Genomic DNA, 26,872 nt, shown 5'->3' on the forward strand with positions numbered 1-26,872 from the left:
TAATAGCAGTGACGGTGTTGTGTTAACGTCTGACTCGGAGGGGGCGTATCTGGGATGTGTGTGTGTGTAACAGCAGTGACGGTGTTGTGTTGATGTCTGTCTCGTAGGGGGCGTATCTGGTGTGTGTGTGTGTGTGTGTAACAGCAGTGACGGTGTTTGTTTGCATGTGTCTCGTAGGGGGCGTATCTGGTGTGTGTGTGTGTGTGTGTAACAGCAGTGACGGTGTTGTGTCTCTCACAGGGGTGTGTCTGTGTGTGTGTGGGTGTGTGTGTGTGAGAGTGTAACAGCAGTGACAGTGTTGTGTCTCTCACAGGTGTGTGTGTGTAACGGCAGTGACGATGTTGTGCTGACGTCTGTCTCGTAGGGGGCATATCTGGTGTGTGTGTGTAACATCAGTGACGGTGTTGTGTCTCTCATAGGGGTGTATCTGGTGTGTGTGTAACAGCAGTGACGCTGTTGTCTCTCACAGGGGTGTATCTGGTGTGTGTGTGTGTGTGTGTGTGTAACAGCAGTGACGGTGTTGTGTCTCTCACAGGGGTGTGTGTGTGTGTGGGTGTGTGTGTGTGTGAGAGTGTAACAGCAGTGACAGTGTTGTCTCTCACAGGTGTGTGTGTGTAACGGCAGTGACGATGTTGTGCTGACGTCTGTCTCGTAGGGGGCATATCTGGTGTGTGTGTGTAACAGCAGTGACGGTGTTGTGTCTCTCATAGGGGTGTATCTGGTGTGTGTGTAACAGCAGTGACGCTGTTGTCTCTCTCACAGGGGTGTATCTGGTGTGTGTGTGTGTGTAACAGCAGTGACGCTGTTGTCTCTCTCACAGGGGTGTATCTGGTGTGTGTGAGTGAGAGTGTAACAGCAGTGACAGTGTTGTGTCTCTCACAGGTGTGTGTGTGTGTGTGTGTGTGTGTGTGTGTCTCTCTCACAGGGGTGTATCTGGTGTGTGTGTGTGAGTGTCACTGCTGTTACACTCTCAGTGTTGTGTCTCTCACAGGTGTGTGTGTGTGTGTGTGTGTAACAGCAGTGACGGTGTTGTGTCTCTCACAGGTGTGTGTGTGTAACAGCAGTGACGGTGTTGTGTCTCTCACAGGGGGCGTATCTGGTGGGTGTGTCTGACCCGAATAGTCATGCGGGGCAGAAGGGTCTGGTGGACCCCTCTCAGTTCGCCAGAGCCAAACACTCGATCCAGATGGCCTGTCAGAACCTCGTGGACCCGGCCTGCACACAGTCCCAGGTACCCGTTCCAGTCCTCCCCTGCTTAATAATATTGCTTTATTATTATTATTATTATTAGTGGTTTACTAATAAGGATTTTTAAATAGCCGATACGACTAGTAAACTCGCAAAAAAAATTATACAATAATTCGTACAAAATATTTGAGTTTTTTTTTTTTTTCTTGATGCTTCTTATGTCCCTGCCAGTAGACTCAGAATGACGTAAATAATCTTGCACTAATTATTGTATTTTACATCTGAATATTTTCTTTCTGATGTCCGTGCACCTTCATTTCCCAAGGTCCTCTCTGCCGCTACTATTGTTGCCAAACATACTTCAGCCTTGTGCAATGCCTGCCGACTCGCCTCCTCTAAAACATCCAACCCGGTTGCTAAGAGACAGTTCGTCCAGAGCGCTAAAGAGGTGGCCAACAGCACAGCCAACCTCGTCAAGTCCATCAAAGTGAGTCTTGAGACTGTTTCTGATCGACTGTGTTTGTGTTGGTTGTGTTCTGGTGAATGAAACACTGTTTGTGTGTGCTGTAATGTCAGGCTCTGGATGGGGCCTTTAACCAGGAGAATAGACAGAAGTGTAAGGAAGCCACTGGGCCGCTCATTGAGGCGGTGGATAACCTGACTGCCTTCGCTTCAAACCCAGAGTTCGCTAGCGTTCCTGCACAGATCAGCCAGGAGGTACGACTTTATATCTCAGTCAAGTATACACTACACTTTACACTGAAGGTTGGGGCCAGAGAGTTTATTAATATGAAGCCGTATAACCGTTTTCAAGAAATGTTTCTTGAGCATCAACTCATCATATTAGAATGATTTCTGAAGGATCATGTGACACTGTAGACTGGAGTAATAATGCTGAAAATTCAGCTTTGATCACAGGAATAAATTACACTTTACTATATATTCACACAGAAAACAGCTGTTTTAATTGTAATACTATTTCACATTTTTAATGTTGAGCAGAAAAAACTTTTTGTGCTCTACTGTTTATCACAAAATAGATAAACTGTTAAAATGTTTTGTATTTTAAATATTCAAGTACAGTAGTCAACATTTGAAGTTGACTTTAATCCTTAAATGCCATTACACTTGATACCGTTCCATATTTTTTTCTGACTATATACAATTGAAATAGAAAATGTTGTGTTGTCTGTGAGTGCAGGGTCTGTCAGCGATGGAGCCCATCATAGCGGCGGCGAAGGGCATGCTGGAGAGCTCCACTGGCCTGATCCAGACCGCACGCTCACTGGCCGTCAACCCCAAAGACCCGCCCAAGTGGTCTGTGCTCGCCGGACACTCCAGAACAGTGTCTGACTCCATCAAGAAACTCATCACCAACATGAGGTATGTCCTTCATTCAGTGATCAGCTAGAAACAAGACTTCTGTGTCTGTGGAGCCGTTCTGATGAACGAGAATGCATCATACTCACACACTCTCGTGTGAATGTTGTCAGGGAGAAGGCTCCAGGGCAGAGGGAGTGTGATGAGGCCATCGAGGTCCTCAATAACTGCATGCGTGAGGTGGACAAGGCCTCGCTGGCAGCCATCAGCCAGCAACTCACGCCTAGAGACGACATTTCCCATGAGGTGAGGCTTTACAACAGTGCTTCCCTTTCATTACCTAATCTGTGCCGTCTCATAATGAACCCAAAATATGTTTACACTACTCATAATAACATTAAAAGGTCTTTAACGTCGTTTTGCACCATTGCTTTGGCAAAGTATCTGCGGAATGGACCAACTCTGGAAGCGTATTGTGGCTTTGTGCCCTTATTAAATTGCAAAAGACTGCGATTTAATTCAGCAAGGGGATTGTCTGTTTGTGCTGCATGTTTCAAAGTGACGAGTGCGCTTTTGCTCATGTGATCAGCGGGTGATCCGGTTTACAGTGAATGAATGCAGTGAACTCAATCTCTCAATGAGTTTAATGCAGATTTGAGAACGTTGTGGGCACCGGTTATGCTTTGTTTTCATTTTGGTTTAATTTACAATGTTTTTGTCAGCAGATGATTACACTGGATTCGTAATGAGATGTATTTAGAAGCAGTTTTCCACCAAAATAAAAGCTTGAGGGTTTAACTCTTACAAGTGAGGAAATTAAGACAAAAGTATTGTAATTTTCCTACTGTTGCGTGAAGTAAAATAATTGGTTACACTTTATTTTGGTGGTCCACTTTAGACATTCTACTGACTATTAAGTAACTCTTCAACTTTGTAATCTACCAGTCATTAGAGTATTAGTAGACCGTCTGCTTAATGTCTGCTAACACTTCATTGTGATGCTCCTCAGCAGACATTCTACCGACTGTAAGTTACTTTTCAACTACAACACCTAACCTCACAGTCTACTAATACTCTAATGAGAGTTAGTTGACAGGTTACTTATTGCTTGTAGGATGTTTAAAGTGGACCGCTGAAATAGTGTAACCAAATAATATACTTATTTTGAAATTTACATTTTAAATTGAAACTTATTTTACAGTGCAGTTAGATTACTATAGTAATATATTACTGTTTTAGGGATCATAATAATAATAATTATGAAAACTATTATTATATTTTAATTGTTTGTCTTCCCAAAACAGCAGTGTGAGGCTAATGTAGACAAGACACTATATCATAACTAAAAAAGAGGGTTGAGTCAACTTTAACAAGTCAATGCACAGAATTTTTACTCCGTTCAATTTGGACACTGAACATGGGTTGGAGCTCTTAATTTTCTCTCTCCAAGTGCCACATGTTGATATTTACCTTTTAAAATGTACAACATTTTCTTATGACTTCTGCTAGAGGAAGCGAGGTCCCCACCCTCCATAGTCTAGAGATAGTCATAGTCATAAACTAGAGGAATAAAGCTGAGGGCGCAGATTTCATGTGGGCCTGCTAATGATTGTTATCATTGTTATTAATGTGCTAAAGCATTATTGTAATATTGTGTTGTGTTGCAGGCTCTTCACGAGCAGATGGCGGCGTCTGTGCATGAGATCAGTAACCTGATCGAACCGGTGGCCGTCGCAGCCCGCGCCGATGCCTCTCAGCTGGGACACAAGGTCTAACTGCAAAATCATTTCTAACTGTGTCTCAGCAGTCTTGATGTTTATGGGAAGCTCAATGTGTGCTGTCATCTCACAGGTGTCTCAGATGGTCAGTTACTTTGAGCCGCTCATCATGGCTGCCATCGGGACAGCGTCTAAGATCCATAACAGCCAGCAGCAGATGAGTGTACTGGATCAGACCAAAACCCTGGCTGAGTCTGCGCTACAGATGCTCTACACGGCCAAAGAGGCTGGAGGAAACCACAAGGTAAGAGTCGCAAAGCAGACACTGATACTGATGATGATGGTATTCATTGTGTCTGCCCTCGACTAAAGATTTTTCTAGTCGACTAGTAGTCATTCATTTAAACCGTTAATTGCGCGTTTATATTAATAAGCCATAAATCTTAATAATGAGCCTTTAATTACCTATGTATTACACATAGCCTAATCAAAGCTCAAACGCACACATAAAGCTTGCCACAGCGCACAGCAAATGTAATGATTATGAGTGTGTCATAAAAAAAAACAGAAGGAGACTGTCTAAACATTTTAATAATTGTTTGATGTTTTCGGCTGCAGAAATTAAGTCGACGATGCTGACTCGTCATCTCCGCAGTAGTGTAGTGGAGTGCATGTGCCTATGTGCATGTTTCATATGGATTAGATAATCTGAAAATAATTATTTTCCATTTGAATTCGTTCGTTTTAAAGCAGACATTGCAAGCTTACTTTAGATATATTTCTCATGTCTGTGAGGCAAGTGTACACTGAGTTTCAGATCATTTTTGTGCCATGCTCGAAGTTCACTGAGACGTCAAAAAGCGCATTTTGATTGTTTTCATTATTTTACAAAAGCACAATGTTTTCTTGTTATTGTGAGTTTACAGAAATAAAAGTAGATCCTTTACAGTTTGCATTACTCTTTTCTGTATGACCAAAAATTAGTATTTTAAGTTAAGCAAGTGATCGCACCGGCGTGTGTCATGCAGTGAACGCGCTCTCCACTCAAACACTAATAATAGTGCACATTTATCTAGGTTAACATTAGTGCGAGTAGGGCTGGGTATCGTAACAAAATGTTCGATACCGATACCTTGACTTCGATACCGGTTCCTGAACGATACTTTTTTCGATTCCAATTTTATCAATATAACATTACCTAAAAAAAAAAAACTTTTATTTTTTCAGTTTGTTGACTTTTTTACACTCATATTTTGAGTCTGTAAAAAAGCACCAATGCTAAAGTTTTCTATGTTTCCTAATCATTTAACAACATGTATTCTTTACTTCAATGAGCTCATTGTTTCTGCCTTAACTTAATGCATTGTTTAACAATGAAACTGAATGAAAATTAATTGAAATGCATTACACACAGTCACCCCTGATAACAGATCACTCTAAATTGTAATTTAGACACATGCATTTTCTGTAAAGCTCCTTTGAAACGATATGTATTGTGAAAAATACTATACAAATAAATGTGAATTGAAATAAATATAGGCTACTGGGGTGCGGGATGCCTCACGCTCAGCACAGATGAAGCTTGCGCAAAGCACTGGCAAAAGTAGCCTAATGATTATGGATGTGTCGGGAAACGATAGCAAGGAGATATTTTAATTGTTTATTAATGAATAAGTGTTTACTAAACGTGTTGGCTGCAAAGATGATTATTGCGAATTTGCGATGCTGACTCGTCATCCCCGCAGTAGTGAACACGCGCGCGCGCCTATATGGATTAGGAAATCAAACTATTTATTTCTAATTGTTTCGTTTAAAAGTAGACATATTTTGAACATGTATAGAACTATTTCTCATGTCTGTGAGGCAAGTATCCTATACGCTGAGTTTTGGTTTATATGTGACGCGCTGCAGTTCTTGTAGTCGAAGGCGGATAAACTTTCTACTCTCGAGTGTATTCTGTGCGCTTTTAAGTGCATATTTACCATGTTACCGGTCTTGGCAGCAATTATCTTGTCGAAAATATTGCAGCGTGTGCTTATGGCATCGAGTCGGGTACATAGGTACACTTTTGATCATTTCCACATATTTTCTATCTATCTGGGTTGGACGCTTAACACACACACACTACAGCCTCACGTGCGACGAGCCACGTCTCTGGGCAGCCGCGTAACTTAGTGTTTTTCCGCCACAGCCAATCATGCTGCATGTTTATTGTTTCACTGACATTGACGAGATTAACCACTTAGGTACCGAAACTTGGTACAGAAACAAGACATGTTTCGATACTCGGTAGTATCGAGGCAATTCGGTCGGTAACTTAAAAGTACCGAACTCGGTACCCAGCCCTAATTGCGAGCGGACTTGTAAAGTGTCTACTACTTACATGTTTCTAGTGATAAGCCATATTTGATAGGCGAATGTTTGGATTTCCTTAACGATCTGTCCGTCACGAACTGCGTGATTTTGAGTTTTATTTTTTCTGTGATTAAGCGACTAATAAAATCTTGGTCGACTAAGCATTTTCTAGTCGACTAACGGTTAGTGGACTATTAGAGGGCAGCTCTAGTACCTGTGTGTGTGTTGTGTGTCCTCAGGCGGCTCACACACAGGAGGCTCTGGAGGAGTCGGTTCAGATGATGAAGGAGGCGGTGGACGATCTGGCTGCGACTCTGGCGGAGGCGGCTAGCGCTGCGGGAGCTGTGGGAGGAATGGTCAACTCCATCACTCAAGCCATGAGCAAGATGGAGGACGAGCCCGGGTTCGAACCTGAAGGGACGTTTGTGGATTATCAGACCACGATGGTGAAGACGGCCAAAGCTATCGCTGTCACCGTTCAGGAGATGGTAATGTCTGAGTGACTGCAGATTTGGGAATCAAAATACACACACATATGCACAAGCATGCATTGAAAACAGATTTAAGGATTGGTACAGAATTCAGAAATATAAGATACGCTAGGAAATAAATAAAGTATCATAGTTAAACCTGTGAAGCAGCCCTGAATAATCACCTTAGGAACATCTGATAGTAATCTAGTAGTAATCTAAGTAAATACAAATTTTAGAACAACTTATTGTTCAGTAATAAACATTATACAACGTAGTTGTATATACAAAGTAGTTTATGAATGTTCAAATAAAAAAAACTGAAATACTTATAAACGAATAAAATATATTTTTCTTATTGAAATGATATTGATAAAAAGCTGGTTAATTAAAGCCGGTAATGTCTGTTTGCTGTACAAATACTACTAAGGTGAAGGGTTTTGCTCATGAATATTAATTATGTTTGTACTGTCTGCCTCAACTATTGGTTGAAAGACAGAGGTGGGCGCTAATCAGGTTTTGCATTCTTTTACACGGCGGTCAATTGTAAAATTGAAAATTGACGACGGAAGAGAAGGACAGAGTAAAACATCTGCACCAAAGAGCACTTTTTCATTTTTATTTTTATTGTATTATATCAATAAATTAGATGTAGATCATTTTCCACGGTCACATCATGTCATTTTCACTTACGAATGCTTGCTTTGAACCCTGTATATATTTTAAAGGTTTTTGATATTATGGTTTAAAATGATTCCCAGTAGGGAGAATAATGCTGTATTTATAAACAAAAGAAAAGACTGACAGTGTGTCTTTAAACTGCTGTGTTCCCAGGTTACCAAATCCAACGTCAACCCTGATGAGCTGGGCGGTCTGGCCAATCAGCTGACCACAGAGTTCGGTGACCTGGCGTCAGAGGCCAAGTGTGCCGCCATGACTGCTGAAAACCACGAGGTATCTTCTGTTCTTCTGGCTGGATTTCGTGGCTTGCCGACTCAATTTGATTTAATGTGAACTTAAAGATTCAGTTCACTACATCTTTATTAATTTCCCAAATTGCCTTCGGTGATGAACTGAACCTTTAAGTTCACATTAAATCAAATTGACCCACATTTACTTACTGCTTACATTATTGTTCTTACTGAGAGCAATTCATCAGTGCACGTTATTCCAAATAAAAAAATAAATGTTTGTATTAATAGTAAATGAACACTACCATTAAGATTTTTTGAATGCTTTAAAAACAGTAATATTGTGAAATATTATTACATTTATTACAAAGCTGAATGTACTTCAAGGTTGAGTGGTTTGTTCTTCAGATCGGTTCTCACATCAAGAAGCAGGTGAGCGAGTTGGGTTACAGCTGCACTGGTCTGGTCAGTAAAGCTGGAGCGCTTCAGTGCAGTCCCAACGACTCCTACACCAAGAAGGAGCTCATCGACAGCGCTCGCAAAGTCTCCGAGAAGGTTTACAGCGGATCTTCTTCTCTTATCTGACATGGTTGTTGTACAGGTCTTCCTCAGACTCCTGATACCTTCACTCTCTCTCTCAGGTGTCTCATGTGCTGGCGGCTCTTCAGGCGGGCAATCGTGGCACTCAGGCCTGCATCACTGCTGCCAGCGCCGTGTCTGGCATCATCGCAGATCTGGACACCACCATCATGTTTGCCACCGCAGGCTCGCTCAACCGAGAGAATGCAGAGACCTTTGCGGATCACAGGTACTCCACTGCATGTGTCCTTCCAGCAGCACCCAAGATGCCCAGTCCACATTTAATGGACCATTTCATTAAAAAGGTCATGAAATATCACCGGTCGTTCACATCTCAGATTTGAAAAGGGCCCAGGATATTTTTGTGGATTGATGGGAAGCAGTTTGCATATCGACACAGATGTTAATAGAACCATTAAAGATCCAGAATCGTTCATTTAACTGTATGTGACATTTAAGCTGTGGCTCCGATCAGCTCACAAAGTTTTTGATCACGTTTTAAAACAGAATAAAAACCATTATAATGTCAAATTGAACTCGACAGATAAGAGTTTGATCACAAACATTGATGTTGACTTGACGGAGACTGGCCGGAAAGTAGGAAATAGTTTTAAAAGCTTTAAGTTTGTAGGTTTTATTGTCAGATTGACTGAAGTGGAATCAGATGAAGACAGGACAACAAATACATTTCTGACAGACCACCACTTCAGAACTCATTTGACCTCATTAGAAGAAACCATATAAAACCAGTTCAGTCCCCAGTGAACTTTTTCTGACCCAATTAAACATAAGATCATAATCAAAAATCAGAAATCATTGTTGCATGTTTCTTTTTTTTGCTAGCTAGCATGTTTTGGCATGTTTGTTAGACGTAGCTAACATGTTTTAACACATTTATAACATATTTACCAAATTGTCAATTCAAGTAAAGAAATGATTACTCGTTACTTCTGATGATGTAACACATTACTTGCTTATAACACATTATTTTACATATATCTTTGTTGCTGCTGCATTGTAATATTGATGTGTTTGGTCAGAGAGCACATCTTGAAGACGGCTAAAGTCCTGGTGGAGGACACGAAGCTGCTGGTGTCTGGAGCCGGAGCGAGTCAGGAGAAGCTGGCTCAGGCCGCGCAGTCCTCCGTCAACACCATCACCAAACTGGCTGATGTGGTCAAACTGGGAGCTGCGAGTTTGGGCTCTGAAGACCCTGAGACACAGGTACTGCTGATTCCCCCGTCCTGACCCAATCAGGAGCCTCTTCAGTTCAGTGTGTGCGTGTGGGCTGTGTGCGTGTGCATGCGTGCGTGTGTCTTGTGTGTGTTTGAGAGAGAGAGAGAGAGAGAGAGAGAGAGAGTGTGTGTGTGTGTGTGTGAGAGAGAAAGTGTGTGTGTGTGTGTTAGTGTGTTAGTGTGTGTGTGAGAGAGAGAGAGAGAGAGAGTGTGTGTGTCTTTTGTGTGTGAGAGAGAGATAGAGTGTGTGTGTGTGTGTGTGTGTGTGTGTGTGTGTGTGTGTGTGTGTGTGTGTGTGTGTGTGTGTGTGTGTGTGTGTGTGTGTGTGTGTGTGTGTGTGTGTGTGTGTGTGTGTGTGTGTGTGTGTGTGTGTGTGTGTGTGTGTGTGTGTGTGTGTGTGTGTGTGTGTGTGTGTGTGTGTGTGTGTGTGGTGCTTGGCAACAATTCTTGAGTTTCTGCTGTTCCTATGGCAACACTTAATAATTCACGGCATATTTTCAAAGCTTGTTATGGCTGTATCTTTCAAGGAAATGCAGACATTGAGGCAAGGTTTAATTACACTTGCATCAAGTTCATGAACGTGATAAAAACGTTATCTTTAAGCCAGTGAAATCTCCATTACAGTATTTGTAAGATCTTATTCACATGCAGCAGCTGTTTTTATATATCCATACGGCATTTTCTGTACTTAGTATTGCTAGTTAGGGTATATGATGTTATGATGTGACTGATTCTTCATTAACTAGCCTTCATATTTACACACACAGCTTTTAGTTGGAAAAAAACTAAACAGCTTACTGTGAGAATTCATTTCCTTTTATTGTGTGGTTCTTGTTCTGATACATGTTTATCATATTAATACATACGTTTTGTGACACACACGTTTAATATTATGCCCATGTTTGCGGTGCAGTGATGGAGCAACAGGTTTTTTCTTTCAATGTTTCTTTTAATCCATCCATCCGTCCAAAGCGCTTGTCCTCTGTAGGTTTGCAGGATGCTGGAGCCGGCCTGAGGATGAGGACTGTTATTTGTACAAAGCATGTTTGCCTATACAGATGACTACCAGTATCATTCATGAGTGTGCATCTCTGTTTGAGGGCAGGTGCCTATACAGGGAGCACACTAGCTAGTAAGCACTAGATGTCAGCATCTTCCAGCAGTGGTATCATGTGTTTGTGGTCGTGTCTCAGGTGGTTCTGATCAACGCGGTGAAGGACGTGGCTAAAGCTCTGGGTGATCTGATCAGCGCCACGAAAGCAGCGGCCGGCAAACCTCACGACGATCCCGCCATGTTACAGCTCAAGAACTCTGCTAAGGTATAACACACACACACACACACACACACACTCCGGTTAGCCGTCGGTCTGTTTCTGCACACTGATCTCAATGGTTATTATGAGCTGTCCTGAAATCAGGAGTCAGCTGGAGGAACTGCTGAGGATTCATTATTGATTTATTCTTAAATTATTGTTAACTAAAGCATAAAGTATCAAACATTTGTAGGAAAAACTTTTTAAAAGTTTTTCAGGAATTGAAATAAAATTGAAATAAATGTAATATTAATATTAGATGGTAAAACTTAAGTTAAACTTAAAAAGAAAATGAGACTGAAATAAGTTTAGGTTGAAGTACTAAAATTTGTAAAACTTAATTCAAATTAAAGCTAAATAGAAATGTTATAAAAATTTTATTAAAAGTCAAATGAAAACTGATTAAATTAATTTAAATAAACACTATAATATATATAATACTAAAATAACTGACTTCAGATTGTTCAAAGATGCACAAATCTACACAAACAAATACAAAGAGTATTTCATATAGGACATGCCGTATCACTTGCACAAGTTAGATTATTGTATTAAATTGTATATTTATACTTGAAACTTAATTTATGAATAACTTAATTAAATAGATCTAATGGTTAGGGCTGGGCAATATATATTGAATAAATCATAAATGTATGATTATTTGCTGGTGATATAAAATTCAGCGACCTTCTGAATGTTGCAGTAATTATAATGTGCTTTTTATTTGGCTATTATGTGTTCTTCAAAAGTCTGTAGGAAGTTATTACTATGTCTGCTTCTATTTTTAGGGAAAAGCTGTGTTGAAAAGGTGCCTTTATTATTTTGAAAATATATTTTTTTCACGAATAGATGCATATGGGATCTTGTTATAAAACATGTATGTATTGCAAAAATAGAGTATTATTTAATTTTATATCCTTATTGCTACACATGATGACCAGATCAGTACTGGCCATTATTTGGATTTTTTAAAACTTGTTTATTTTCAATTTATTGGTCTTTTTAGGTCAGTATCTGAATGGGAAAAAAAAGTGTTTCCAACTCTTTTTCTGTGTCAGGCCTTAGGCAAAGCAGTATAGATTTATAATAGTGCCTAAGCTTAAACATTTCTGTGTCGGTGCGTCCCTATATTATTATTATAACTGATTATGTTCTTCTCCTTTACGAAGTACTTTGAGCCAGAGCATAAGTCATAAGTGTTTGAGCAATGTTGATGTTTGATGTGTGTCTGGCATCAGGTGATGGTGACGAACGTGACGTCTCTGCTGAAGACGGTGAAGGCCGTGGAGGACGAGGCCACTAAAGGCACGAGAGCACTAGAGGCCACCATAGAGCACATCAAACAAGAACTGGCTGTGAGACACATTTAAAGCACTGCATTCAACGGGAAAAACAAATTATTATTATTAAACTTGATTAAGTCGAAGGCCACTCGGATGAAGAAGAGCGAGTGAAGTGTAGCTTTCCATGTTAGTGTTGATCACATGTCCTGTGCCACTCCATCAGGTGTTCAGCAGTGCAGATCCTCCTCCAAAGACGGCCACCCCAGAGGAGTTCATCCGCATGACCAAAGGCATCACACTGGCCACGGCTAAAGCAGTGGCTGCTGGGAACTCCTGCCGCCAGGAGGACGTGATCGCCACCGCCAACCTCAGCAGACGAGCCATCGCTGACATGCTGCACTCCTGCAAGGTGACCCCCCCCTGCCTGAGACATATCAGCGACTGCATCTGCGCTGTCACCTCCACTTTCACACGCATCAGATTCACACTAATCCTCTGAAATCAAACAGGAATGCAATTTTGTAAAACTGGGCTCTTTTCAATTAAGCTTCATTAAGCTCTTTAGGCAACAAAGACATTGAATATGAAATGGTAAATGTATGTTTGTTGTGGCAATGATGTAGCCCATTAAAGGGACAGTTTTCCCAAAATTTTGTCATTGTTTACTCGCCCTCTTGTTGTTCCAAACCTGTATGAGTTTCTTTCTTCTGTTAAACACAAAAGAAGATATTGTGAAGAATATGGGTAACCAGACAGATAATGGACCCCATTGACTTCCATAGTAGGAAAACAAATACTATGGAAGTCAATGCGGTCCATCAACTGTCCGGTTACCCATATTCTTCAAAATATCGTACAGGGTTGTAACAACTTGAGAGTGAGTAAATGATGACAGGATTTTTTTTATTTTTTTATCTAACCCTTTAAATTAATAAAAATACTGTAAAAACGGCTGAAGTTTAGAAAGGACGGATGAAAGATCTATTATTTTTAAATGATAGTCAAGTCACCATGTGTAAGCGTGTGATGTCTGTGATGTGTTGTTCAGCAAGCGGCCTTCCACCCGGAGGTGAAGCGTGACGTTCAGTCTCGAGCGCTGCGCTTCGGCTCGGAGTGTGCCACGGGTTACCTGGGCCTGCTGGAGCATGTGCTGGTGGTGAGTTACACATGTCTGTCAGACCACCCTGTTACATCCTATAAACACACACACTCACTCACTTCTTGAGCTCCCTTATGGGGGGTCATTGGGGTTAAAACTGTGTGAAATAACTTCCGCTGCGTTTGTTGCTGTTATCTTAGTGGCTGAACTCACAGTATGTTTGTCACTCAGTGGGTCTAACAGTGACTGTAAAATGTTTCTAAAGCTCTATTTGGACTGTAATTGTTACTCATGAGGACATAATGCATTTTTTATTTTTATTTACACAGGTTAGTTTGTGAGTTTATTGCCGTCCGAATCCAAAATGTCAGTGTTTTTCTCCCACCATTCCCTGTATTACTTTAGATTTCTGACAAACACCAAGGTCATGTGGTAATTTAATAACGGTCTGAATCCACATCTCTTGAGTTTATAAGATGGGATCAATCCAAAAGTCATTTTGTAAATCCTTTTTAACCTCTGCCAAGCATCGTGTGGTAACTGTGGAGCTTTGGGGTGATTTGCATGCTTTATTTATGCATTTTATGGCAGCAAAAAGTATGCAATGCAATTTTGAAATATGCATTATATACAATTATATATATATATATGTATATATATATATATATATATATATATATATATATATATATATATATATATATATATATATATATATATATATAAATATATATATATATATATATATATATATATATATATATATATATATAAAATATAAACCAAGTAGCCCAGGTCAAATGTTTACCTTATGAAAATTTGAGAGTTAAAAGGCAACACAAGAAAACCATTTACATGTCCATTTTTCCTTTTATTAAATAGGATATTTAAATAAATGTTGAACATATGATTGACTAAATGAATAGTGCATTACGAGGTTTGAGAGATCACGGAGGAGCCACACGTCCTCATGAGAAACATTTACTGTCCAAACAGGGCTTAAAATGTAGATAAAATAGTATACAACATTACAGGTGGATAACTGGATTTTTTTTATTTGTAAAGGTCCATATGAGTTGTTGAATGAAGGATTTTGTGATTAGTTGTAACAAAGCAGATCATTGCTATGTTGGTCTGCTATTTCCTTATTTATTTTCTGTTTTCTCTTCCTTTTTCCGTGTGTGTGTGTGCGCGTGTTTGTGTGTGTATGTGTTGGTTCACTGATAGCCGGTGAGTTACAGGTGACTGCATGTGAATCTCTCTGCTGTGTGTGTGTGTTTTGTGTATATTTGCACAGTCTTTTAACATGGGACAAAAGTTATATAACAGTGGATGCTGCAGTGCGTCTCAACTGGTGGGTTGCAGCTCTATATTTATTTTCATTTCCGTCTTTAAATTATTTTAACCATTTGAACTTTTCTGTAGAACCATATTGGCATGTATCATCTATACACTTTCATGACCAAAAAAACAAAACATTTTTCTAACTGACAGATCTTTTAAACAAAAATTCACCAGCCAACAAACTACAGCTGGACATTCTGACCATGAGTGCTATATTTTGTGAAATCCTGCCCATAGGGGGCGCAAAAAACAAAGCTGCAATCATTTGATGAACGAAGCAAATATTTGATGGATTGTTATTCTTATGCACTTTATACCCATTATCTTGAAGTAAAAACCACTTGAGAAGCACTAGTCAGATCTGTAACTGGTGTGATTGCTCTAAAAGGGTCAGTTGTATCTATGTCTCCTGAAGCTGACAGTTGGATGCTTTCTGAGACCTTTTAACTAGAAAATAAGTATGGCATCTTGATTAGTCAGTGTTCTGTTACAGTTTTCAGATATACTGAATGAAACAACATTTGAATGGTATCTCTATGGACATCCCATGTGCCCAGAGTATGAAGCCCCAACTCGGCTTGGTTCCAGAGATATGATACAAACTCGGATCGCCTGTAGGACTCGAGGGAGATTTAAAAAAAAAAAGTGTGTGTGTGTGTGTGTGTGTGTGTGTGTGTGTGTGTGTGTGTGTGTGTGTGTGTGTGTGTGTGTGTGTGTGTGTGTGTGTGTGTGTGTGTGTGTGTGTGTGTGTGTGTGTGTGTGTGTGTGTGTGTGTGTGTGTGTGTGTGTGTGTGTGTGTGTGAGAATCATGTGCATTTAACATTTTGGGAGGAGAGCATCAGAAGCGAATGACAATAAATGGGTGATTAAATAGAGTAATTAAATGATATTGGAAATGTTGATTTCCAGTTTTACTCTGCTCTTAAATATTTTATCCATAACTTTTTGTGAAACATTAGTCTGTCCATTGAGCATCGTATTGGAAACAGTAGTGCTCTATTGATCATTTACTTTTATTTATTCCACATATAGTCACCTGACATTTAAAGGGAAATGCACCACATAATGCTTACATGACTGGAACAGTTATTGAAATCCATTGGTCAAAACTCTGAAGAGAGAGACAGACTGTCCTTTGTGATTTTTATAGGGTTTGTACAGACGGACAGATGGCATATGTTTGTCTGTGTGTGTGTGTTTTTGGTATTGTCCATGTCATTCCCAGCATTCCTCCTCATGGCCAAGTCTTTTCTTAGCCGTCTGTTCCCAACGAACAGCTCTGCTAATGCCACACACCTGTTTCACTGTCACCAGCACCACCCTGGAGGACACGCTGAGGACACACACACACACACACACACATCTCAGAAATCACTACTACAAACTGATCACACGAGTGACTAACAGCGCTTGAATCAGTGTCAGATTGATTTAACAATCTCCGTTTTAATACATTCATTTGTGTGAAGTGTTGTGCTCTCCATCCGCAGATCATCCATAAACCCACTCATGACCTTAAGCAGCAGCTGTCCAACTACTCCAAACGCGTGGCCGGTTCAGTGACCGAGCTCATACAGGCTGCGGAGGCCATGAAAGGTACAGTGTGTGTGTCATGTTTCTCCAGATCCTGGGCTTCTCCTGTCCTCTCCATCTGATCAGGTCCAGTGTCCACTTCCAGTTCTGCATCATGAGCAGGGAATCCAAGCAGGATTTATCAGGATAATCCCTGCCACCCATCACTGAAAGTGATCTGAGAGCTCGGGCTGATAATACCCAGACCCTGATTTAACACATGATGAGAGACGGGGAGAATCTCTGGTGTGTCTGAGAGAGACAGAGAGAGAGAGAGAGAGAGTTTAAAGGAGGATTTATAGGTGCCAATTCATATAAAAAGGAAGGAAATGAAGCGAAGTTGAGGCTTTCCACCTATCTAGTGCCCATATGAGCAAAATAATATTTAAGAAAAGAGATATTGAAGAGAATAGGATATTTCTGCTTGCTGTTTGTTGTCTTTGACTGTCAGCTTTATTGCACATATGGAAAATGTGCTTTTACAGTACCTTTCAAAAGTTTGGGGTCAGTTCTTTTGTTTGCTTTCTTTTTGTAAAGAAATTAATTTTATTTAGCAAATATACATTACATTGATCAAAAGTGAGAAAGACATTTATAAAGTTACAAATAAATCTATTTTTCCAATAGATTCTGTTCTTTTGAACTTTCTATTTATCAAAGAATCCTGAAAAAAAGTATCACGGTTTCCACAAAAATATGCTATTAATCCTAAATGTTTCTTGAGCGTCAGATCATCATATTAGAATGATTTCTGAAGGATCATGTGACACTGAAGACTGGAGTAATGATGCTGAAAATTCAGCTTTGATCACAGGAATAAATTACATTTTACTATATATTCAGTAAAGTGTATAGTGTTGTGTTTGTAGTTTCTTTGAATAGTGAAACCAAGAGGGCATTTCAAGGTCTGAAAGTCACACCTACTGAGTACACTTTATTTTCTTTTTTCTTTTTTTTTCTTTTTTGCAAAAAAAAAACTTGTGAACATGTTGTAGAATATATTGTAAAATTATTCACACAACTTTCAGAACCTCAGGATTTATTTAAAAAAAAGATTGTAAAGATGTAACAAAAAAAATCTAAACAATGCAGAAAGTGTTCAAATCAGAGTTGAAACAATTGGAAGAATACAAAGGAGATCGAGGAAGCCCAAGCTTTGGTTTCTCTTTAAATCTGTTTGTGTACTGAGTAAATGTGTTAAAGAATCGACTTCTACAATTAACTTCTGGTGAAATGATGTTTTCATACAACTGTACAGTTTGAATAAAGCAGTAGTTTTTAGTACAGAAGACCTGGAGATGCGTTTGATCGGATCTGATGCTTTGTTTAGGCACAGAGTGGGTGGACCCTGAGGACCCGACGGTCATCGCTGAAAACGAGCTGCTGGGAGCCGCAGCTGCTATTGAAGCTGCCGCCAAGAAACTGGAGCAGCTCAAACCCCGAGCCAAGCCCAAGGTGAGGAAACGGTTACCCACATCCCTCGGGACTCAACCAGCTGAACTGACACACTATACTACTTCACATCTCACACTGAGCTTGGAAACTGCACTGTGTTCATATATTCTTAATCTAACAGGGTGGCCGCGGGTCCTTAAAATGTCTTAAATTCAGATTCGATGGGTCTTAAATATTTCTGGTCACATTACCGCTAAAATTTCTCCAGTGTGACGGACCCAATGTCTGTCAAATAACCAGTGAAGCATCAAATCTCGAGAATTATTCTGATTTTATTACATAAATAGCGATTGATAATGATAATGTATTTCTGGTAGCGCTGTTGGGACTGTGAGAGATTTTATAGTGAGAAATCAAAACTAATGAGCATAACAGCACACATAAAAAAACCTCAAAGAACTCAGAAACATACTGAGGCAAAAATTCAAAATGTTGTTTTTTATTTAGAACATATGATATAGTTAAGTAACATAACATGACGGGAGCGATTTTGCTGAATATTCTCATGATTGCAAATGTCACATTGATTTTAGTTCAATAAACAAGTAGCAAATATTAAATTACTTGGGTTAAACATTACATTTTACATATACGTATGTAATATTATGTGTATTTCCATCACAAGTTTGGTCTTCAATTTCACAAAAAGGTCTTAAAAAGTCTTACATTCAACTTGTTTATACTGTATCTGTAGACACCCTGTCTAATGTTGCTGACCATTATATGACATTTGTATAACTCTTCCCGTTTGCATTGTCCAGTTTGGATTTGGATTTAAGGTAACACGAATTATGAATGTAGCCACGACCACAATCATTGAGCATGAATTACTATCATCATCGTCATTGTCATCTTCATGGATACTGGAATGAAAAAAAGCATTGTGTTGTGCTCATACGCATGTGGAAAAAACCTTGAAGTTTAGTCTCAATGTTGAGACGGTGATGTAAATGAATGTTTGTTGTGTTGTGTTTAACAGGAGGCTGATGAGAGTCTGAACTTTGAGGAGCAGATTCTGGAAGCAGCCAAATCCATCGCAGCCGCCACCAGCGCTCTGGTCAAAGCTGCGTCTGCCGCTCAGAGAGAACTGGTTGCCCAGGGGAAGGTACAACACAAACACACACATCCCACTCAACTTCATACACAACACCTCATCTGCTTTCTTCAGCTTAATTAAGATAAGTCAGTCCTACCCAAACCCAATCTCTCTCTCTCTCTCTCTCTCAGGTCGGGGCGATTCCAGCCAATGCGGTGGATGATGGACAGTGGTCTCAGGGTCTCATTTCAGCTGTAAGTCTGTTTCAAACTCACTGATTTCTTTCTCAATTGAGCTAAACGGGTTAGTTCATCCAGAAATGAAAATTCTGTCATCATTTACTCACGCTCATTTATATACTTGGGGTTTAACGGTTTCTCACTGTTTCTGTACGATTCATGTGCTATTTTCAGGGACAAATGGACTACTGTCAAATATAAATTAATAGAATAAGAAAAAAATAATCAAACTACAAGCAACAGCAAAAATAAGGAACAGAAATTGAATTAAAAAAATAAAGTGTAAAATAACATTGTATATTTGACTATAAATTAAAGATTAATCTTTATGAAAGTTACAAAAGCCATTAAATCAAGAGCAGTGAGCGATTTCCTTATGTTTTGTTGTTTGAAACATTAAAAACACTGCAGGAATATTAGGCTGCTGTCACTTTAAGACATAGTGCACTGATACTGTACACATGCTTTGCCTTTCTCTACTGAAATTGAAATCAATATTTGCATGACGTCTGAGACGTGTTTCCGTGAGCGTGCTTCAGATGGGTGCACACACAAACCTCCTCCTGCGCAAGTTCTCATTCGATGATGACCTAACTGACTGATCATATTACAGCATAAGGCTCTCGCATTGAACATTTTACAAAGAGTGACTGGTTTATCCACCTTTTTTTATCATTGCTGTTGTATCCATCAACAAAAACATACATTAGGAGCTGTGTCCGTCTGTTTTATGCGTTGTTATTTTTAACAAACTATATTAAAGATGAACCGCGGTGCAAGTGCATGCTGAATTGTGGATGGAGAGCAGTACGATTTGATTTTTTACTGTTACTGTTACACCTATTATAAGCACAAAAGAAGATATTTTGAAAAAATTTTCAGTTGTTTGATACAAAATTTTATTGATCAGTCAGGTTTGGAACGAAATGAGGGTGAGTAAATGATGACATCATTTCCCTTTTTTTGGATGAACTAAACCCTTTAACTTTCTTAGTTTCTTCTGATGGATTTCAGAGGTTGCATGTCAACGCATATACGCATGAAGTAGTTTTTGATGAGGTGGATGTTTAACACATATTTTGTTCCTGAATTCATCTGCTCTAGGCCCGTATGGTGGCCGCAGCCACTAACAACCTGTGTGAGGCGGCCAACTCCGCCGTTCAGGGTCACGCCAGCGAGGAGAAACTCATCTCTTCAGCCAAACAGGTGGCAGCATCTACAGCTCAGCTGCTCGTGGCCTGCAAGGTCAAGGCGGACCAGGACTCCCAGACCATGAAGAGACTGCAGGTTAGTGTGTGTCTGTGTGTGTTTCAGGACGTTCATACAGGTTTTGAGTTACATGTTCTGATAGACCCGAGTATTGAGTTTAAAAAATAGGTACACTCTTAAAAAAAATAAAGGTTCCAAAAGGGTTTTTGCAGGGGTGCCATTGAAGAACCATTTTTGCTTCAAGGAACCTTTCAGTGATCCGCTCTTAAAATAACCTGTGTGTGTGTACATTTCAATAATCTAAAGAATCTTTTCCCACCATAAAGAACCTTTTGTGTAATGGAAAGATTCCATGGATGCTAAAGTTTCTTCATAGAACCATTGGTGCAAATCAATGTAAGAGTGCATGATCGTAAAAGTGGGGTCAAATTGACTCTGTGGATTCAATACAGTTCACTAAACTTTTTCTATGACAAACAAAAAAAGGAATAAGGTAAAAACAGTAGACCTTTGATATTAATACTCACTTCTCACACATTGACAAAAAAAACAAGAACATGCATATAAATTGTATTTTTAACAAAGTTTTTTTTTTAAACATTTTTGTTTTCACTGTAAATATCGTGTCCGTATTGTAAATATTTAAAAACGGAATTAAACCTTTTAACCAGAAGTGTAGAAAAGCACTTTTTCTGTGAACTGAACATGTGAACTGATTTATACCTTCATACTTTAAAAAAAGGGTGTACCTTCAATGCATTGTAGGTTTTTTCGGATAACAACATCTGACAAATCCATAAATGAAAATGCCCTTAAAGTGACCTGCAAATATCATAATCATATAAATTTTGTACGCTCGTTCCACCGCACATCAGTGTGTCGACACTTTGCAGATATGTTAATGACAATAAATGATAAAAGGTCACTAAATTTCAAGGAGAATATCATAATTACCCAGTATTACAGACAGTTAAAAAAAATCAAAATGTGTCAAATTGACCAGAATCCTAATATGAAAGATCATCATTTTCTTCTCATCATTTGCAATTGCAGTGGCCTGACACGAATAAGCAATGAAGAGTCTGAGTTGTTTTGTGTCCGCCTCTTAACAAAGCCTTTAAATATTGAGTGACGCACCCCTCCTGCTTCCAGTGAGACAGCTGGCGTCCTGCGCAGGGTGAAGGCTGGGGGTTCAAGTTAAAACCTGATCAACTCTGAGATCACCATTATATATTAGTCATTACGATAGGCAGAGACAACATATTGAGTTTTCAAACAAATGAAATGACATTCAGACATTAAACATGGAGCTTTGCTGAGATTCCCATAACATCAGATACTGTAGATCTATAGTTTAGCTGTGTTTTAGCTGTGCAGCCGTGAGATGAATGTAATGCTGGAGCAGGAATAGACCCAGTGTCATCATCTTGTCTTACACAGTCCAGCTGTCGGATTTGTTATATGCTCTGATGAGGGCTTGTGATAACAGCAGTGCTGGTGGCTGCTGGGAGTTTTTTAATAAATGGTCCTCAGAAATCTGCTTTAGAAATTGAACATTATTAGATCATTTGTCACTAGAGACACTGAGAGCAACACTTAAGTCGCTCTTGAACACACTCCTTTATAATTATTAATTTGCATTCATATTTAGATTACAACCAGTGGTGCATGGATCAGGAAATTTGAGAAATATTAATAGCTGATATTTTGTGGGATGAGAGTTCACAATTTTGAGGGATATGGAAAGTGTACATGACTCTCTATTTGTCAAACTTTCTACATCCCATCCATTCACCAACGGAATGACTGCCATCATTTGCATTAGATTAAAAAAAAATCTGACTTTACTTTTTGTTTAATTCATTATGTTGCGCACAGCCACATTCTGAGATTCACTCAAAATGAAGTATACAATGAAACTGACATTTTGTGGAATGGTGTGGAATGGAATTTATTTGTGGATCTTTTGAATTTTGAAACATTACTTACAGCACAACGGGAGCACAACTCTATCCGCTTTCTACTCCAGCCAATCAGATCTTAGAGCCGCCTTTTACTACTGGCCACATCAATCCGGCCAATCATTCCTTTGCTGCCGCCCACACTACATTTTCAGATGTAGCAGGTCTTTTTTTAAAAAAAATATTTTTACCTGTGATATACTTCCTTCCCCGTTCCACCATCCACTTCTGCTGATATCTGTCTGACCATGAGAAGTCTCCTCACCTGCTCAAAATAAGACCAAATACTGCTTATGATACAAGACCAATTGAAATTTGAGAGGTTTGTAAAATGGGTTTGTTTCACAGTTGAATAGTTTACTTGGAAGATTTATCAGTTAAAGAATATCGTTATTCATTTAATTTTTTTGTTTTTTTTATCAACTCCCCAGTGTCTAATATGTGCCTTTGGTCCCTAGTACTAATAGAGCTGTGCACAGTGATGTGAAATGTCTTCTGTGGCAGCAATGCAGAATCTCTTAGCTATTCTAGTTTGTGTATAAAGTGCAGGCCAGTCCTGCAGAGATGAATCAGACTACTGACAGCTGAACACACTCATCCCTAAATCACACCTTCAGCCATGCACAATGCCTCAAAAGGCATAAAAAAGAAAAAAAAATTCCTGGAACGTTTGCCAGAAGAGCTCCGGGGATGTGTTTAGTTCAGGCTACTCTCTCCACAGCTGCTTTTCCTTTTAAAGCCATCCCTGGAGTCCAGACACAGGCTGAGCCTTCCCTGCACACAACAGATACATGGGATTTGACTACAAACCCCTGCTTGCTAAAAGCTACTTCATTGGGTTCACAAATGAAAGTAATTGTACTTGTAGTTGCACTCGTAGCCACAAATTAATTTGTGGCTACAAGTACAACTACACTAATTTGTGACAAGTATAACGACTATAATTTTTTGCTACCAGTAAACTACTTTAAAGTCGTTGTACTTGTAGTTTCACTTGTAGTCAAATTAATGTAGTAGTACTTGTAGCCAAAAATTAAAGTCGTACTTGTAATTTCACTTGTAGTCGAATTAATGTAGTTTACTTGTAGCCAAAAATTAAAGTAGGTGTACGTAGTTTCACTGCTAGCCACAATTTAAAGTCACAATTTAAAATGTCCACAGGTTTGCCGTGTGACAAACAGTGTATGTGCGAATATACCATGATGAACACCAAGACAAGAACGCTGTAGCAGCTGTGAATATAGAGCTAGATGACAATTGTTAAATGTCAGTCAGTGTGTCTAGTATTACTCTTGTATTTAAGTATTGATTATTAATATTGAAGTATTGATATTCTAGGAATGGTATTTGAAGTTCAGACAGAGTGAGTTTGATGAGGTGGATCTTGTGTTTTGTTGAATGCTCAGAAGAGTGCTCTGCTGTCTTTTTGTCTTTAGGCTGCTGGTAATGCCGTAAAGCGGGCATCAGATAACCTGGTGAAGGCGGCACAGAAGGCTGCGTTCGAGGCTCAAGATGATCAGGCTGTGATAGTGAAGAGCAAGATGGTGGGCGGCATTGCTCAGGTAAAGAGATCATCAGTGAAACCTCAGCGATAGCATGTTTAGAGGCTCATTACTGTGTGTTTTGTGTGTATTTCCAGCACAATGATTGAACGTTACAGTGCAAGTTTGCTCGTTAAGTTCCCTGTATCTGTCTGTTTTTACGGTCTCACTTTATATTAAGTGGCTTTAACTACTATGTACTAACATTCAAATTTGATACAATGGACTTACTGTGTACATACATGTTTTTACATTGTACTTATATTTTGAAAATACCTGCATGTAATTACAGCTGTAATTCATTTATGTAATTACATTTATAATTACACCCATCCTTTACACCTTAACCTACTCTTAAACCGACCCACACCACACACACCTGTCCTAAGTGTTTTACAACATCAACGCAATAATTGTACATTGTACTTAATTTTCGATGCAAGTACATAGTACTTAAACCAATTTAAAATAAAGTGGGACCGTTTTTACTTGTTCAAGTTGATTAAGACATGCAGTGAATGAAGTATCTTATGAATGTTGTTTAGTTAATGTGTATGTTGATCTGGATGTGTGTCTGTGTGTGTGTCCTCAGATCATCGCTGCTCAGGAGGAGATGCTGAGGAAGGAGAGAGAGCTGGAAGAGGCCCGGAAGAGGCTGGCCATGATCCGACAGCAACAGTACAAGTTCATGCCGTCGGAGCTCCGAGAGGACGGTCAGGAGCAGTGAGACTGATCCGGGACATTACACACACACACACACACACCAGAGGATGAGGATCATTCATCATATGCAACGCGTAAAAAGTGAACCATGTATCAGGATGTCTATTTTAAAAGTCACTTTTATGAGCATTGCCATGCCAGCTTTATTGTTTTGTTGTATTTTGAAATATGCCACATATGCAAGTTCTTTTTAATTTCTATAAAATATATTTTTTTTTCAGCATTAGATAGAGTAATTAGATCAGCAGTTGTGAACGCTTGTGATCATGGCAGGGGCCAAACAGTGTTTGTAATGTCTGGTAAACTTTCCGAGACAACATTTGGACTTTCTCGGTTTTCCTTTTAGAGGGTGTCTTCTGCTCTTCTGACACAGTCGACAGCGTTTTTCCCTTTTTCTTTTTCTTTCTTTTTGTGGCAATGTGGACCAGTGGTGCAATCATTAACTTTGCGTTAAAACAATTCATAGAGAAAACATATCATTTTTTAAAGAAAAGAATAATAAAGCTTTGAAACGTTACAAATAGTATCTCCTTTTCATGTTTTTTGCAGTGTCAATGTTTGCGTTTGTGACAACTTGGTCTACTGATATTTCTATCAAAAGTATATCTTTTATAAAGCATAAAAGCCATATTTCCATTTTTGCTTTTATAATGTATTTTTTTTTTCTTTTGTTCCAAATTACTGTTGATGTAATTCCCATCCAGATGTATACAGACATTATTAGATTAAAAATTATTTGCAGGGGAAGAATTGGTTAATTAAAATGGTTGTCTCTATCAACGAATAATCAGAGTAATTATAAAGAACTGTTTTAAAGAAATGATAAAGACTTTATTAATGGATCAAATACATGAACAGTTTGAGTTTTTGCCATTACTGCCTTTCCTGTTGCATTCAGTTTATTCTGAATCTGTCCTGCTTTTATATTTTATAATTGTGTATTTAACAGTTTCTCACCTAAAATAAGCAAACGCACTTAGTCATGTGTTTAACTAAAATCTCATAAATTCACTGTTTTTCAAATATCTCCTATTGCATTTGTGTTTGTTTTTTTTGTTTCTACAGAGGTGCTGTTGTTGGAGGGTTTATCATTTACTTGTATAGACCGATAAAATTAAAAATGAATAATTAATAGGTCATTAATGAACATTTTATAATGCTTAAACATATCAGTAGTTCATGTGCACTCATATATCAAGGTAAATCATTATTTGCCTGGCTAAAGAGATTTCATGTTTAATAAAATATTTCTAAAGCAGAAAAATGCTTTCTAGGAAACTGGAAATGTGGTTTTCTAAAAATAAAAAAAAGCTGCCAAGCATGACATAACTAGATGACAACATCAACCATCTTAATAATTTTAACAGTGTATGTTTGAAGTTTTGGTCATGAATAATTTCTCCTTTTTTTCAGAATTTAATTGGGGGGCAAACTTAGACATCCATTCTTAAAATGTCATTAAAACACATCTGAACAATTGTGAAATTGCATCTGGAGGATGCATGTAAAGCTAACTGTAACTTCAGCATAAAAATGTATTGTTTCATGATAATATTATTTTAAGGGGAGCATGTACAATGAATAAAAGAGGACCGAAGACTAAGCCTTGTGGTGCTCCATTTACTTCACTTTGTGTTTACAATACATCATTGACACACAAAATAAGACTAGTCTGACATGTGGGATCAAAACATGTTTAATCCTTGCCCACTAAAGTCATTGTAATCAATCTTATTAAAGGCGATGTTATGATTTCTGGTGTGAAACACAACACTAATGGTGTGTTCACACCTGACGCGAATAGAGCGTCTAGCTCGAGTAATTTCAATGTTAAGTCAATGCAAATACGCGTTACGCGCGTAAAAAATTCCTGCGGCGCGAATCAGGCGTAGAGCGCGGCGCGGTAGACGCGAATTTGACGCTCAATTCGCGTCTGGTGTGAACGCACAGTAAGAGCTAACATAATACTAGCACAACCAGTAGCAGATGCAATCACGTTCATATGACAGAAGCATGTTGTGTGCTGCTTGATGTGGGCTAAATCCGGATCAAATGATTTATAAATACCATTTCTCTGAACAAACAGCATAGTGGACACAAATTATACATAAATAAAAGATTTAGATGGATCTACATGTACAATGCATGAGCCGAAACAAAGTTGTGCCTTCTTTATAAGCGGGTAAATAACTGCAAGCTTAGGACATGCCCAAGTTAAAAGTATCTTAATCAACATGCAGCAATGCTACATTTTTCTAAGTGTCATAATCATTTGTTAACAACCATTCATTACTTCAAAGAGCTCAGGAGCTTAAATTATT

At 38.9% G+C, this 26,872-nt stretch overlaps 1 protein-coding gene across 2 annotated transcripts in view; it reads left to right on the forward strand.

Annotated features, from left to right (window-relative positions):
• The window catches only part of tln1 (talin 1), a 101,775-nt gene extending 75,621 nt beyond the window's left edge, over positions 1-26,154 (forward strand). For both annotated transcript variants that reach the window (XM_077243310.1, XM_077243311.1), the window contains 23 exons: positions 1,088-1,231; positions 1,514-1,675; positions 1,765-1,905; positions 2,390-2,571; positions 2,682-2,814; positions 4,176-4,277; positions 4,360-4,530; positions 6,821-7,069; positions 7,886-8,005; positions 8,371-8,517; positions 8,604-8,770; positions 9,582-9,765; positions 10,970-11,095; positions 12,328-12,444; positions 12,596-12,781; positions 13,421-13,528; positions 16,306-16,411; positions 17,718-17,842; positions 18,822-18,947; positions 19,070-19,132; positions 20,222-20,404; positions 23,724-23,849; positions 24,421-26,154. In XM_077243310.1, the coding sequence (XP_077099425.1) occupies positions 1,088-1,231; positions 1,514-1,675; positions 1,765-1,905; positions 2,390-2,571; positions 2,682-2,814; positions 4,176-4,277; positions 4,360-4,530; positions 6,821-7,069; positions 7,886-8,005; positions 8,371-8,517; positions 8,604-8,770; positions 9,582-9,765; positions 10,970-11,095; positions 12,328-12,444; positions 12,596-12,781; positions 13,421-13,528; positions 16,306-16,411; positions 17,718-17,842; positions 18,822-18,947; positions 19,070-19,132; positions 20,222-20,404; positions 23,724-23,849; positions 24,421-24,555 (3,303 nt within the window). In that variant the 3' untranslated portion in view covers positions 24,556-26,154. The remainder of the gene's footprint in view (positions 1-1,087; positions 1,232-1,513; positions 1,676-1,764; positions 1,906-2,389; positions 2,572-2,681; positions 2,815-4,175; positions 4,278-4,359; positions 4,531-6,820; positions 7,070-7,885; positions 8,006-8,370; positions 8,518-8,603; positions 8,771-9,581; positions 9,766-10,969; positions 11,096-12,327; positions 12,445-12,595; positions 12,782-13,420; positions 13,529-16,305; positions 16,412-17,717; positions 17,843-18,821; positions 18,948-19,069; positions 19,133-20,221; positions 20,405-23,723; positions 23,850-24,420) is intronic.
• The last annotated feature ends 718 nt before the right edge of the window (positions 26,155-26,872 follow it).

Source organism: Siphateles boraxobius, unplaced genomic scaffold (assembly GCF_051911475.1).
Source record: "Siphateles boraxobius isolate OS27281-9 unplaced genomic scaffold, OSU_SipBor_1 25, whole genome shotgun sequence".
Classification (NCBI taxonomy): domain Eukaryota; kingdom Metazoa; phylum Chordata; class Actinopteri; order Cypriniformes; family Leuciscidae; genus Siphateles; species Siphateles boraxobius.